This window comes from Rattus norvegicus, chromosome 9 (assembly GCF_021556685.1).
Source record: "Rattus norvegicus strain SHRSP/BbbUtx chromosome 9, alternate assembly SHRSP_T2T, whole genome shotgun sequence".
Classification (NCBI taxonomy): domain Eukaryota; kingdom Metazoa; phylum Chordata; class Mammalia; order Rodentia; family Muridae; genus Rattus; species Rattus norvegicus.
In genome coordinates this window covers 38,798,716-38,813,755 of record NC_141542.1, presented here as the reverse complement: position 1 = coordinate 38,813,755, position 15,040 = coordinate 38,798,716, and the positions used below count along the sequence as shown (strand labels likewise).

Here is a 15,040-nt window from a genome sequence, read left to right as displayed (position 1 = left end):
CCATGTTTTAAGAATCTACATTTTTAAATGTGGAACTCCACAGTTTAGTGTTTGGTAAGAAGGCATGGGACACGTTTTCCAGAGACCATAGCAGACAGTAGAAAATAGGCAGAGATCTCCGGATGGGCTACCTGGTCCCTAAGCTGCCTTGGACATTTCAAGTTACAACAGTTCTTCAAATGGAGTGGTGACTTTACAGGGGTTTGGGAGACAGGGATGCCTCCTGAGAGGCATGGAGGTCTGGTGTCAACAGCCCTCCCTTGACATCCATTTTACTAATAACCAAACTGATAAGGCCAACATGAATGAGTGACTGAGTTTCTAGAAAAGACACAGACACAGAAGTGACTTAGAATACGATGCATTTTATTTAAACACTGATTACATTTGGTCAGGATTTGATGTACTGAGAACAGAATCCCTTCAGTGCAAACTTACTCCACCCCCAACAATGCAAATAGAACCCCTAATGGACAAAGTCACACACAGCTCATTCACACTCCCTGTGGTCCCCTCCAGCAGTCCCATCTTCTGACAGGTTGCAGTTAACTTATTTTAGTCCTAAGTGTCTGGGATTGTCAAAGGCAGAAAATATCCAGTCCCCAATTTCCAGATACAAAGTGAGTCAAAGCAAACAAGCATGTCATAATTCACGAAAGACTGGGATTTACAAATGGAAACATCTAAAATCTGTGCATTAAATAAAAAGGCGTACGAATAAACATTGCCAATTATTCTTAAATATTAGGGTGACAACATTATTTTCATTTCGATGTAAGACATTTCCCATGTATTTAAATTGATCACTCTAAAGCAAGAGCCTGCTCTGCCAGGCCCAGCAGCATGGTGGGAGTTTGGCTCTCCGCTTCTCTGGATGCTACAGCAGCAGCAGGACAAGTCTCAGGATCATCATGAGGCTGAGTAAAAAGAAGAGGAAGAAAGAGGGGCAGTCACTCTGAGGGACAGAAGTGCCATGTACCACCCTGTCATGTCCCTGTGCTGTGGGCTCTGAGGGCTCTGTCACAGCCCTCCTTAGAGGAAGGAGGGGGGACTCATTTTCCTGTGTCCCAATTTCCCAGAAGCAGCTTAAAAACATTCCATGAACAGCTGAGAGAAACCAGACCTGCTGTTTGGAAAGGCTCAGCTGAGGGCTGAAGGGAGAAAGGTCAGGGAGAAATGTAAGGTTTTAAAAGATACTGAAGAGCAGTAACTGGGAAGAACTGTCACGGTGCTGGAGAGCTGGCTCGGCGGTGAGGGGCGCTTGCTGCTCTTCCAGAGGACCAGAGTTCCGTTCCTGCATCCATGGAGCTGCTCATACCAACAAATGATGTGCAACTCAAGCTCCAAGGGGTCTGTCCTCTGTAGGCACCTGCACACACACACACACACACACACCACACACCACAGACATGTATACATCACACACACACACACACACACACACACACACACACACACACACACCTTTTTAAAAGAGAAAAGAAAGCCAAGGAGTAATGCAGTGGGGACACTTAGGACAGTATCAGGAACTGGGTCCCGTATTCATCATTCATGACTTTTGATCCTTCCCAGCATCAAAGCTCATCTTAGGTCAGGGACATAGCTGCACAGTTGTCTTTGGCACCTCTCCATACAAATAAAGGTCACCACACTAGGTAAATACAGTCACTCTAGGAAATTCTATGGCAACGAAAAACCATAAAACCACTCAGGAGGCTGTATCCAGGGCAAAATACAACTGATACCTGAAGTATTCCCACCTTTTTTTTTTTTTTTTTTTTTTTGCCACAGACACAGACACTTCTAAACATTGGGTCAAGTTATATTTGGGGTTTTGGTCCTGTTCTTATTTTATTATGATATTATTCATTTCCAATGGCAGTAACTAGTTTTTAAAACATGATATGCAAATGCCTGGTCAATATTCCATTAAATGGAAAAAACATTTATATCCATGGTGGCTTAAGTCTGTTATGATAATACTTATCATAATAACTATTTGACTTTTCAAATGATAATTACACCATTGTGTGCATTCGTCTGTGTGTGTGTGTGCATGTGTGTGTGTGTACATGTATATGTACAAGTGTGGGTGCCTGCAGTGTTCAGAAGACACTGCCAGATCCCCTGGACCAGAACGTACAGGTTGTGAGCCCCTGATGTGGGTTCTGGAAACCAAGCCCAGTTCCTATTGGAAAGTAACAAATGGTCTTGTGACTGCTGGGCCACTTCTCCAGCAAGGAAATTAATTCCTTTTAAAAACATTTAGTTATTTTTATTTGTGCACTAATATTTTGCCTGTGTGCTTATACGGAAGTTCCTAATACTCACAGAGGCCAAAAGAGAGCGTTAGACCCCTGGGGACCAAGCCTGGTCCTCTGCAAGAGTAGTAAGTGAACCTTTTCTCTGGACCTGTGGGACAGTGAAAGGGACCCTGGTTCCGGGTTGAGGAGGTTTGAAACCCCACTGGCTCAGAGGGACTGGACAGTAGGCGTTTCACCTGACTCCCAGGAAACCAGGCCAGTCACTAGCCCACGGCCCTCCATAGATTTGTAACCCAGTCACATAAGGGCAATGCCCTAAGCCCCTTCACAGGTAGAGGATGGGACCACAGGTCACATAGGCTCAAGATAGATCTCCATTATAATGAGGTACCTAAAGCCCTGGAGGCTTAGCCAATGAATTTCCCTTCCCAGACACTCCTCCCTGCAAAAGGTATTTAATCTCAGGCCCACACTGAGAAGTGGGGAATGGCTTTCTCATCCACTTTCTGCCATGAAAATAAATGCCTTGAAACCATGGACTGCTTCTTTTCATCAGGATCTGCCTTGGGGAGCCACAGAGAAGGCCTTTGCCTGCCTACAGAGCTGATGTCTAATCTCCTGAAGAAATCCTCCCTGTGCTCCCAGGGGCACCAAGCTCAAGCCTAAGGGCTGCCATCCAGCCAAGGACTATCCTCCGCTCAGGACCAGCTGGAGTCCCCTTCTTTCCCCCTCGACTCTAGGCTAGATCTAGCCCCTCAGGCACCCATTCCGTTCTCAGCTCTTCCTCAGCAACCCAGCTATACCTGGATGCCCAAGAGCCTGAGAACCCAAAAACCTCACCTGGAGACTCCTGAGTCACAAGCACTGTGTCTGAGTTCAGACCAGCACTTCCTGGAGCTGTGTCCCTGACACCCACCAGGAAGAGGCTAGCATGGGTAAGCAAGGTCAAACTTCCCCTGTGGCAGAGCAGACTCAGAGGGGTCCAGCGGGCGGGGAATGACAACTAATCCTACATAGACCCATGAACATTAATTCTGCACAAAAACTGCCAGAGCTTTGGCAAGCATATTCAGGGTGGTACTGCCATAGATGGCCACCACTCGGAAATGCTGGCAAAGGAAAGCATAGATCAGAATGGCTCTTACCTTAAGCCTGCGACTAGACCAGCAGGCATTACTTTCTTGGACCTCTTAAATCTCACACCCATTATGGTGGCCAGGAAGAAAGCTGTAACTGAAACCCAAATTCCATGAATTAGAATTTCTCACATTATCGATGCTTGCTAGTCAAGAGACTAAAAGTCAAGTACCTTGGGGGTTGAGTGGAGATAACCAACAGGCATGCTCTTAGTAAAGGCAGAAGAAAAGAAGGTAGAGGTAAGCCAGCTTTGTTCTCTAACACCGTCTTAAGGCATGGCTCTACATAAAAGCTCTCTGTGCCCTGAACATGATGATGATGTAAGGCTATATAAAGGCATTTTCACAGCAACTTGAAAAATACATTAAATGTCCACCTAGGAAAATCTGGTCATAATCCCAATGCCTTTTCTGACTTAGTTTTCAGTATCGTGTGTTATAAAAACATGAGGCAGAAGAAGGCTGTGAGTACTATTATTTCTTACCAGTTCTGTCTAGAGAGGAACAAGAGTTATGTTCAGACTTGACAGGGACTCACAGACATTTGACTTTGACAGTTCATTCATTCTCTAGTAAGCCTGGTATAGAGCATTCATGAAGGGGGCATCTTCCAGGTGGATCCTCTGTAACTGGGGGATGACATTTCACTTACACAGTGACACTTTGACATCCCGTTTGTCATTGGAGACACGGTAGGCTCCATAGCCAGCCAAAAGGCCTACAGAGAGCCCAGCAATCAGAGATGGAACTCCACCTGGGGGAGGAGAGAGAGGGGGGAGATTTAACATGAGCTGGAAATATGGCTGAGCAGTTAAAAATGAGTACAGCTCTTGCATGACCTCCTTGGGCACTTACACTGATGCATCCATGCCCACACATATATATAAAATAATTGAAAATAATGAATATCAGTCTTTTTAAAATAAAGAAGGGGGAAAGAGAGCTGTAGGCAGGTGTGGTGGTGCACGTCTTTAATCCCAGCACTTGGAAGGCAGAGGCAGGTGGATCTCTGTGAGTGCGAGGTCAGCCTGGCTTAAAGAGTGAATTCCAGGACAGCTAGGGCTTTGTAGAGAAACCCTGCCTCAAAAAAGTATGAGAGAGATAGAAAGAGAAAGAGAGAGAGAGAGAGAGAGAGAGAGAGAGAGAGAGAGAGAGAGAGAAACAAAGAGAAAGAAACCCTGCCTCAAAAAAGTATGACAGAGACAGAGACAGAGACAGAGAATAGCGCATCGAAAATGAATATGATTCATTCCATCATTTTTCATCTAATGGATGCATTTTCTTGCTTGGGCACTATAATGGAATGAAGGCAAAGTACATGGACCCCTTCACAGGTCATTTCATGCAAGACACTGAATGCAAGGCAAAGGAGCATGAACACCCAGCACTGCAGAAATAGGCCTCATGTGGTAGAGTAAGAAAGCCGTCCTTGAGCTGAAGGGGATTGCAACCCCATAAGAAGAACAGTATGGACTAACTGGACCACCCAGAGCTCCTGTAGACTGAACCACCAACCAAAGAGTCCACACGGAGGGAGCCAGGACTCCAGATACATGTGTAGCAGAGGACGGCCTGATCTGACATCAGTGGGAGGGGAGGGAGACTTGATGGCCTAGTTTAGGGGGATGCTAGAGGGGTGAGGAGCGAGTGGGTGAGTGAGTGGAGCACTGTCACAGAGGCAATGGGGACGGGGAAGAGGGGGGATGGGAAGGGGGGCCTGGTGGAGGGGTAACCAGAAAGGGGGATATCATTTGAAATGCAAATGAATAAAATGATTGATTAAAAAAGAGAAAGGATTGGGGTTGGGGATTTAGCTCAGTGGTAGAGCGCTTGCCTAGGAAGCGCAAGGCCCTGGGTTCGGTCCCCAGCTCCGAAAAAAAGAACCAAAAAAAAAAAAAAAAAGAGAGAAAGGACGCCTTCCTCAGTTGCTCCTCTCCTTCCCTTACTCCCCAGCCCCAATCTCCTCAGTACTGTCTTCTTCCTAGAGGGATGTGATGACAGGAAATGAGTCCCATGAGTATTTTTACCTTACAAGGGTAAGGAGAGAAGTGCTGTGTAGGTTAAGCATCGGCTCTATCTTAAGTTATTATTTCCTAGCCTCAAGATAACAGTGTTAAAAACAAAACGGTGACTACACTGAGAGAGGAGAAGACACAGGCAGCCTGTGTCCGTCAAGCCTCCCAACCCAACACACCTAGATAAATGCTAATAACTTCCTGTGCTCTGGGCAGAGAAGCATGCTGGACACACAGCAAATAGTATGCACGTACTCCTTGCTTTAGAGAAGTCAACTAATTTAAAATCTTTTAGATTAGAATTCCTGGGTGGAAGGTAAATGTATTTTAAACACCCATAGGGAATTCAGCCATGCAGTTGGGCTCACAACAGTAGCCATCCATGCATGCATGTGGGTATAGACAGACAATCATAGTGTAACAGGGCCCAAGGCCTTAGAGGCCATGAAGACCTTAACACAACCGACTCCATTTTGAAAGTGCCATCTGGGCTGTAAAACTGAGCAGCTGTCAAAATGAAAACAAAGGCCTAACCCATCAAAGTTGAGTATTGTTAGGGGAAAGTCTCAAAAAGGACTAACCTTGCTTTTTAGCTTCTATAGTTCTGCTTCTGGATGACTGTTCAACTGAACTATGTCAACCCAGGACGAGGACTTTGTGTTTACAAATTCACCCCGAGAAAGGCTTGAGGCTACAATGGGATCCTGACACTCAGTGTAGTCACTGGCTGGCTAGTGAACTCTTATGGCTCTAACACATGTGCGAGCAATCTTCTCTGATGAACACTCCACAATGATAGACAGACAGACACACACACACACAGACAGAATGATAGAAAGACACACACACACACACACACACACACACACACACACACACACACACGTACACGGGGAGTGGGGAAGGAAGGAGAATCTATCCATACCCACTTAAAAGGCAGAAATAATCAGATATTCTTTTCAGTTCTGCAATAGAAGACATTCAGACACATCAGACACATTCAGAGGAAAAGATAGGAGACACACTGAAAAGAACTGACAAGCCAGCACAGTTCTAGACAAATCGTCCCAGGCAGCGTGAAGGGAAACAGAAGTCTCACCCAGAACCTAAGTCAGGCAGCCCCAGAAAAAGCCCAGTGCCCTCAAATCTCAAACCTAGTTTAGCTGTAGGTTTTGGTGGGACACTTATTCTTCAGTCAGACAGACAGCAATAGAGAAGAATTCAAGTCTGTCATTCTGTGACCTGGGGGACAGGGACCAGGTGGGATCTTCAAAGGCAGTCTAGAGAAGGGGGTGGAATCTGTCCGTTGTAGACAGAAGAGGAAGAAGGTGGCTTGTTTGCAAAGGCACAGCAAAGGGTGACCTTCATAGTAGGTGATGAATACAGGAGAGGAAAGAAGGATTCTACTTGTCCAATAGCAGGCCAGCAAACCCTCCCTATACTATCAGGGGAGTTGGAAAAGATCAGACAATAACCCATCCAATCAGAAAACAACCACCCACTCATCATTGGGATAGGTGTTATTTCATACACTTTTAATCCCAGCACTCAGGAAACTGAGACAGGGGGATCTCTATGAGTTTGAGGCCAACCTGATTTAGAGGGTGAAATCCAAGATAAACTATAAAGAGGGATCCATGTAAACTCCACCACAGATCAAATGGACTTACAGAGATATTCAGAATATCCTATCCACCATATGCAAAATACTATATGCAAAAGTGCCTATAGTCCACAGTGATGTCTCTAAAATACTCCACAAGCAATCTACCCTTGCCTATAAGTCATTTGTTTAAATGCTCTTAATTTTTAGGCTGGGTATAGTGGCATACAACTTTAATCCCAGCACTCAGGAAACAGAATCTAGCAGATCTCTGTGAGTTCAAGGTTAACCTGCTCTACATAGTGAGTTCCAGGACAACTAGGACTCACTATATTCTAAGAACAAACAAAATTAATTATAAAAAGAATCCATCATGTAAAATGATAGAAGTATGAGTATGAGGTTCTAAATATTTATAACTGTAAAAACTAAGTAATTAAGTACTTTATATCCTTATTATTTTGTGGGGTTAGAAAATTATCATTTGCCCCTCAAAAGCTGAGTGATCCACTCTTATTTTCCTGCATATATATATATACATATGTAAAATCAATTATTATAAAACAGTAAAATTTCTAATATCTACATTATGACACAGAACATTCTCAGGAGCAGAAAAGACTCTAACTTCCCATTTTTCTTTTTTATAATCAAATATCCGTAAATAAAATGTTTTAGTTCTGTGTAAACAGACATAGGAAGTACATTGCCTTGAAGAAATTAAATTAATTATGCAATTCATAATTGCTGGTGACATTAGTTTTGTGAAAGCCCAGAAGGCTAGTCTGGGATGCTCTGCCATGACTGGCCCCGCAGAACTTCTCTCTGCGAATCTCTCCCAAGGTGTGCTGGTTCTCAGCCACCGCCAAGACATCTTTAGCTTCTTCTTCTGGTCACAGATCCTCACATGCCAGCACCGACACCAACTTTCCATTCAGTTCCTTTGACGGATTTGCACAGGATATAGGTGTCCACCTATAGTCCCAGCACTTGGGAGAGCAGAAGAAAGCTTTAGACTACCCTGAGCAACAGGAGACACTGTGTCAGGAAGGAAGGGAGTGAGGGAAGAAGGGAGGTAGAGATGGACAAAGGGAAAGGAATGTCTGGGCTTACCTCTTCGCTTATATCCCAAAACACTTCCAATTGTCACAAGAGCTGCATAACCAAAACCAATCAAGTCCATTGATAAGGACGCAAGTCTAAAGAAAAAGCAAGGGGTGTATTATCTAGTGTTTTGAAGAACAAATGTGTACACCAATGACAGTTATCCCACAAATCTATGGGATTTCTTTGGCCCACCGAAGAAAGGAGGTTCGCAGGGGTCACCTAAGACCATCAGCATATCAGGTCCTTACATTACAACTCATAGCAAAATCACAGTTATGAAGTAGCAATGAAAATAATTTTATGGTCGGGGGCTCGCCACATCTTAAGGAACTGTATGACAGGGTCACAGGCATCAGGCCTTTTATCCCTGTGTCCCCCAATAGTGAAGAATGTAGATACTATGAAGTTGTTAATTGGTAAGTTCTATATTGTTTATTTTTAAAGATATTAATTCTTTGAGGATTCCATATAATGTATTTTTAACATACTCCCTTCTCCCCATCTACATCCTTCTAGATCTTTCTGTGCTCTTCTGGACTCTTGCGCTCTCTCTCTCTCTCTCTCTCTCTCCCTCCCTCCCTCCCTCCCTCCCTCCCTCCCTCCCTCCCTCCCTCCCTCCCTGCCTTCCTTCCTTCCTAGATGATCCCTGAGCCTTTTGGGGAAGGCTATGACACACATGCCATTTAGAGCCTGGGATACCTCAGCCGAATTCTCTGGATGTTGACTAGCTGTGAATCTCTGTGTTAATTACTGACTACCAGAATACGTTTCTACGATAAGGGTTCAAAGATGTGCTAATCTATGCTATTAGGAATCATTTTAATACTATGTCTTGTTAGCAGAACAGTGGTAGTTCTCCCCTAGGGCCTATGACCTTTGTAACTATAGGATCTTCACATTTTTATAATTCGCCATTTTTACATCTGCTTTGCCATAGGAAAAAATAATCATGTTAGTACATATGAAAAATGGCAACAGTGTGTGACGTTTCCTGTACGTGTGTGTGTGTGTGTGTGTGTGTGTGTGTGTGTGTGTGTAAAACTGTGGGCTTTCCCATCCATGCATAAGTTTCCCCGAAATGATTCTGAGACTTAAGTATAGTTGTGAATAAATGCCTAGGCCTTCAGCTTGGGCCAGTTCTCTCTCTAACTAGCTCATAACTTAGTTATCGGTTTATTCTATTCTAAGTCCTGCCACGTGCATGGCAGGTTAAATGATCCTCAGTTTCACATAACCTTTTTCCCCTGTGTCCCCGTGAATCTCCCAGCATTCCTCACTCCCGGAAGTCCCACCTTCTAATCCTACCTCAGCTCTCCGGCCAACCAGCTTTGATTAACAGGGGAAAGCTTTTACACAGTGCACAAGGGATTATCTCTACCTGCACAATAACTGACTAGACAGGAGCTCTACTTCTCAACTATCTCCCTGGCTCTTTCGGGCACTGCTTTAATTTTCTTGCTGTTTCTCCTTTAGAAGAAGACTGACTCAGATTAAGGTAGGTGTTAAACTGATCTCAGAGTCTACTGTAAATCAAGTGTGGTAGGTAGTTCCTGCTTGTAATCTGAGCACATGGGAGGCTTTCCAGGAGTTCGAGGTTAACCTCGCTACATACCGAGTTCCTTGCCAGTCAAAATATTCAGTAAGACAAACAGATAAACACCAAAACCAGGCGCGGGGGACTAGGGGGACTGGGGGATAGAGAACATTACACAAGTTGGGGGGGGAGGGGACAACAGTAAAAGATTCCTTACATTTGCATGAACTAACCCATTAAATTCCATCTGTGCCCAGGAAGTGGCACCAAGGGAAATAAGCTGTAGGTAAGACCTGATTTCTTTTTTTTTTTAAATCGGTGGCAGAACACCGGATGAAGTGATGATGATGATGACGACGACGACGACGATGATGATGTTAGAAGACATATTAATTAAGAATACAGAGCACTCTTCCAGAGGACTAAGGTACACTTCCCAGAACCCACATGGCAGCTCATGACTGTAACACCAGCCCCCTTGGATCCGATGTGCCCTTCTGGCCTATATGGGCACCAGGCACTCACTCTCTTGGTGTACAGACATACACACAGGTAAAATAACCCAAAACATTAAAAGAAAGATCAACTCTCCACCAAACAAAAGTTCCCAGAAAACTAAACAAGAAATGTGCTATGATTAAAAAAAAAATCAAAAACCTAAGAAATGTGTAAGCTTAGTGCTGAAGCACACACACACACACACACACACACACACACACACACAGAGTACTGGGTGGGAAGTCATAGTAACTACACACTACACTCTTGAGTACAAGGCTGCCCTGTGCTGCACAGTGAGACCCCATCTTTGGAAGTGGGACGTACCTAATTAAAATAAATTTTAAAAAACCAATTGGAAAAGGTTTATTTTATTTATTTATTTTTTTACAGAGAAAGACAATTCTGAGCTACAAGCACACGATTCCATATCACCCAGTCAATCACCACGGAAACCTTATGAGGGCAGTGCTGTCAGCATTAAGTATTTCTCAGGTGAGGAAACTAAGGTGCAGAGAAAGCAAGCAATGTCCAAGCCACACACAGCCAAGAATTCGTAGTCAGGGAAGTCGCACTGTGCAGTCCTGCCCCTGAGAACTGTAGAGCTGGGCTGAACAAGGTGGACCAGCAGTGTGAGTGCTGTGCTCCAGATCCCTAGGGCGGGTTCTTCTGCTGAGTCGCTCCACCCACGCTTCTCCAGAGTGCACTACCCACCTGTCACTCACTCTCTTCTGCCCTATAAGCATCTCACAGGAAGCCCCACCTACTACTATGTAGAAAGACGCCATATTACATACCTCGGCCTCCCTGATACTGAGGCTTACTCGCTGGGTAAAACCAGGTGCATTCCTCAACTGCTGTGTGGTTCGGTCTCCATTTTTAGAAAAGGATGCTAGAAATGTCTAGCTCACATGGTTACTTCCAAGATGAATCAGAGGACCAGGATAGTGCCTGGCATATACTGCTCTTTCAGGAAACATTAGTTGCTCCAGCACAGAAAGACAAATCCCATGTGGTCTCCCTTATGTGTGGAAGCTATAATCTTGCCAAAGTGTGAAAATGATGGGAGGAGGGAGAAGTTGAGGGGTGCACAGTGTTGCTGTAAGGAGGAACAATGTCTAATGCCCCAGAGCATAGTGGGATAGCCGTGGTTGGCAACTACTTTACATTCTTCCGTAGCTAGCATATAGGATGCTGGATGGCCTCGGTAGAAAAAAATAATGTCTGAGGCAATGGCTATGCCAATCACCCTAATCTGCTGATTAAATATTAAATACAAGATACTGAAATGCCACACTCTACCTCATAAATACGGATAATTACTGTGTCAACTAAATGCAAAAGTGCATTTTAAGACAACTATTATTAATAGTTCTATATAATATTCTTCTCCTGTTATTTGGTACTTCAGCACACACACCAAGAAAACAACTGACATAGAATAAATCTGTCATCTGGACACTCAATGAAGCACATTTAAACCCCTTCCACTCAACAAGTATTCACTGAGCACTATCTTTGTGCAAGGCAGTAGGAAGCAGTTTGGAAAGGTTGCAGACCCAGGCTTGTCTACAGTACAACCCGGCAGGGAGAAGCAGATGGTGAAGAGCCCCAGAGGACAGGCATCTGTTGGGCACTGGAGTCTAAGGATGATGTCAAGGGGAGGCAGGGTCCCAGCTGGGATCTTGGGGAAAGCAGGAACAAGCAGAGTAAGCCAGTGTTGTAAGCATATGAACGATCCTGTGCAAAGCCTTCTGGGAGTTGGCGAGGGAGGCATGTTTGTAAATAAACTGAAATGAAATGCAAAGGGGGCGGGGACCGGGAGAGCTTGGGGAAGCTTCTGAGCCCTGGTTCCAGCACCCATGTGGGCAGCTCACAACTGCCTGGGACTCTAACACCAGGGCATCTGATGACCTCCTTAGAACCGAGGGCAAGCGCATGTGCACAAACCCACACAGAGGCACACATGGTTAAAGATTAATGACACACATTAAAACCGGAATTATAGGTGGGCTGTGCAAAGAGTGTCTGCTCAGAAATACCACCTACACTCACATCAGCCTGTAAGGGGAGTCTGAGGTTCTCACCCCGAGGTCAGTGAAGACTTCAGTGAGCAAGCCTTTCAGTCAGACTCAGTGTTTCCTACCTGTGGTAGTGGACACCATTAGGGAGACGGAGACATGGATCTGGAGCTGAGCACAGTGAAGCTGAGGTTGATGAGGGTGCCCACCCTCGAGAAAGGACAATGAAGCAAGCAGGGGGGGTGAAGTCGAGATTCAGCCTAAGAGTACCCAGCCTGGAGGTGGGCAGGCCTGGGAAGTTACAAGCAAGGCTCCCTACTGGTCTCTACCTTGGACCACTAGATGTAGGGGTGGGGAGTCTTGATGTTTTTCTCTCAGTCAGAGCCCTGGGGCAATTGTGTGTGTGTGTGTGTGCGTGTATGTGTGTGTGTGTGTGTGTGTGTGTGTGTGTGTGTGTCTCACACACAAGACATAATATTTGAAATATAGACTGAGGTGTCAACAGTCATTGCAAATTCAAAGCTGGTAAGACAGATCATTCGTCATTAGATAGTTGTTTGGGGCTTCGGTTTTTCTTCTAAGCTATCCTAAAGTATGAAAAGTGAGTTCACTTGAATCCCGCAACTATTCATGATGTTATAAATCCCTTTAATTTCCTGTAAAGCTGCTTGAGGTGTGTTGCCTGACAGATTCTTTCTCTCCTCCAGCCAAGCTCATGTAGGGCAAACCTACACTAGTTCATCCATTGCTGGCCTGCACACAGCTCCAATCACACTGCCCTAAGTGAATGTGTTGGTATCTCAAAGACACAGCCTGTGTGAAGGTTATCCAGGCTCCCCTCCACTGCCCCACCAGGCCTGGCTACATTGTCAAGAACCGCACAATTCTAAAGAAGGATAAAACGAATCCATTCCCAACAAGTGCTCGCTGACAAAACTTACACTATTACCTTTTTGGCTTCTTCTGGAAAACAAGGACACTTGTCCTTCGCTCCCCACCCCCAACCCTGAGGCTGAGAGAACTTGAAAAGAGTGGGCTGTGGCTGTAACCGGGAAGTACTGCCTGTCCATGTAACAGATAGCATTCTAGGTGCTAACACAACCGTGGAAAATGTCCCGGATGCAAAGCAGTAAAGTTACTAACTGCTCCGCACAGAAAACTGAATAACAAAACCCTGCCCTGCCCTGCCCTGCCCTGCCGGGTCAGGTCCAGTGCCAGGTCTTCCAGAATCTTCTCCACCCACTAAGAGATCGGTCAATAAATATACACAAAGTATTTTCACATAAAAATAAAACAATTGCCCACCTGGGAGCTAAGTGGGTATGAAAGTCATTTTTCAAGCAAGTCTGCTTGAGCCTTACCTACCCACCACCACCCGCCTCTGGGAAGATAAAGCGTAAATAGGTGCAAGCTTTAGAGCCGCCTAGAGGGCAGAAATTCAGGAAATTGGCTGGATGAGCCAGGAAAGATTTCTTGGGGGGTTGAGGAAGGGAGGTGCAACCCTTCCTTCCCCGGTTCCTCTGAATTGTTTTCTGCTGCGAAGATTGAGAGATTGAAGTAGAGAGCGGATACTCATGTCTTTGCATGAAAGGTTTCTTGCATGGGATGGATGCACAGCTCACCTGCACCCTTGAGCCCTTGCAGCAGCTGGAGAAGGCGGAAAAAGCGGTGATGCGCAAGCGCAGTCCCTCAATCCGGAAGCAGTGCAGCGCAGGCGCACTCCCTAGCTGCGACCCGAACGAACTACACAAAGCTAAGTGCTTTCTGGAGCTGGTTCGGGAGGGGTGGAGTCCTCGATCCCATACCCTTCTGCCGTTCACAGCCTGGGAGGGAGGTGCAGGTCTGGGCCAGCAGAGGCCAAGACTCTGTCAACTCGCCTCTCCACCAGGCTGCGATGGCCCAAGGAGCGCAGGGCTGGAGTCTGCTGCCCTCTCTCGGCCAGGATGATGCTTGCATCAAGACTCCTTGGTTTAGCTAGGTAGGATCCCCCTAAGCCATAAGACTTTTAGGAAAGAGATGGGGATGTTCCCAAATGTAAGGACTCCAGGGTCAGTGCGAGTTAATCTGGTTTCAGAGCATGAGTGCTCGTACACTTCACTACCTAGACAAATGTGGTCAAACCCTCGTGATCCTGATTTTACCCTATGAGATCAGGCTATCCAGGTTTACATGTCTAGGTGATGTGGTACAGAACTCCACAGTTGGAAAGCATTTTGAGCCTTGCGAAGCCAGGGGAATCAGTTCACAGAAGCGAACCTTAAATTGGCATGAAATTGTGTCTCTTGGTAAATTCCCATGCGACTCCAGTTTTGCTTTCTAGGCTGGAAATAGTAATTAGGATGAACCGTCTGCCCTCTGTTATACAACAGCAATCAAGGTATTCAAGAAAGCTCCAGAATTCTCTGAGGTGAGGAATAATAGAATTCCCTCAAAGACACATGGGCCTAATATATACATTAAACATGTGGCATTTGTTTGATGATCCTTTTCTACACACACAAGGATTTGAAGAAGTAATGTGACTACTTTTGAGAACTATTCTGCTCCTAGGGATTTAAACCCCGGAAGAGTCGCAGGAGCACCGGCATCAAGACATAAGGCTGTGGAGTCAGTCCCATCCTGAAGTCTGCCTTTGGGTTCTCCTGGTTCTCCTTCCCACATCCTGCTTCTGCACACTCATCCTAGCCTTCTCTCTCTCTCTCTCTCTCTCTCTCTCTCTCTCTCTCTCTCTCTCTCCCTCTCCCTCTCCCTCTCCCTCTCCCTCTCCCTCTCCCTCTCCCTTCTCCCCCATCTCTCTCTGTCTGTCTGTCTCTCTCCCTCTCCCTCTCTATCTGTCTCTCTCCCCCTCCCCTTCCCCCTCCC

General features: G+C 45.6%; 1 protein-coding gene and 1 long non-coding RNA gene across 4 annotated transcripts in view; one reads left to right on the top strand and one right to left on the bottom strand.

Annotated features, from left to right (window-relative positions):
* Window positions 1–352: 352 nt before the first annotated feature.
* On the bottom strand, window positions 353–14,031 carry Tmem14a (transmembrane protein 14A). The gene is given in 5 exon segments (NM_001108790.2): window positions 353–917; window positions 3,410–3,497; window positions 4,053–4,154; window positions 8,132–8,217; window positions 13,801–14,031. Coding segments are annotated over 4 exon segments (300 nt in total). The 5' UTR covers window positions 8,202–8,217; window positions 13,801–14,031; the 3' UTR covers window positions 353–877.
* LOC102550123 (uncharacterized) overlaps window positions 9,401–15,040 on the top strand; it is a 30,010-nt gene continuing 24,370 nt past the window's right edge. Inside the window, exons 1-3 of one of the 3 annotated variants that reach the window (XR_015629451.1) lie at window positions 9,401–9,620; window positions 9,985–10,086; window positions 10,551–10,652. This is a non-coding gene — a long non-coding RNA (uncharacterized LOC102550123). The remainder of the gene's footprint in view (window positions 9,621–9,984; window positions 10,087–10,550; window positions 10,653–15,040) is intronic. The other 2 variants (XR_015629450.1, XR_015629449.1) reach the window with 2 other exon arrangements.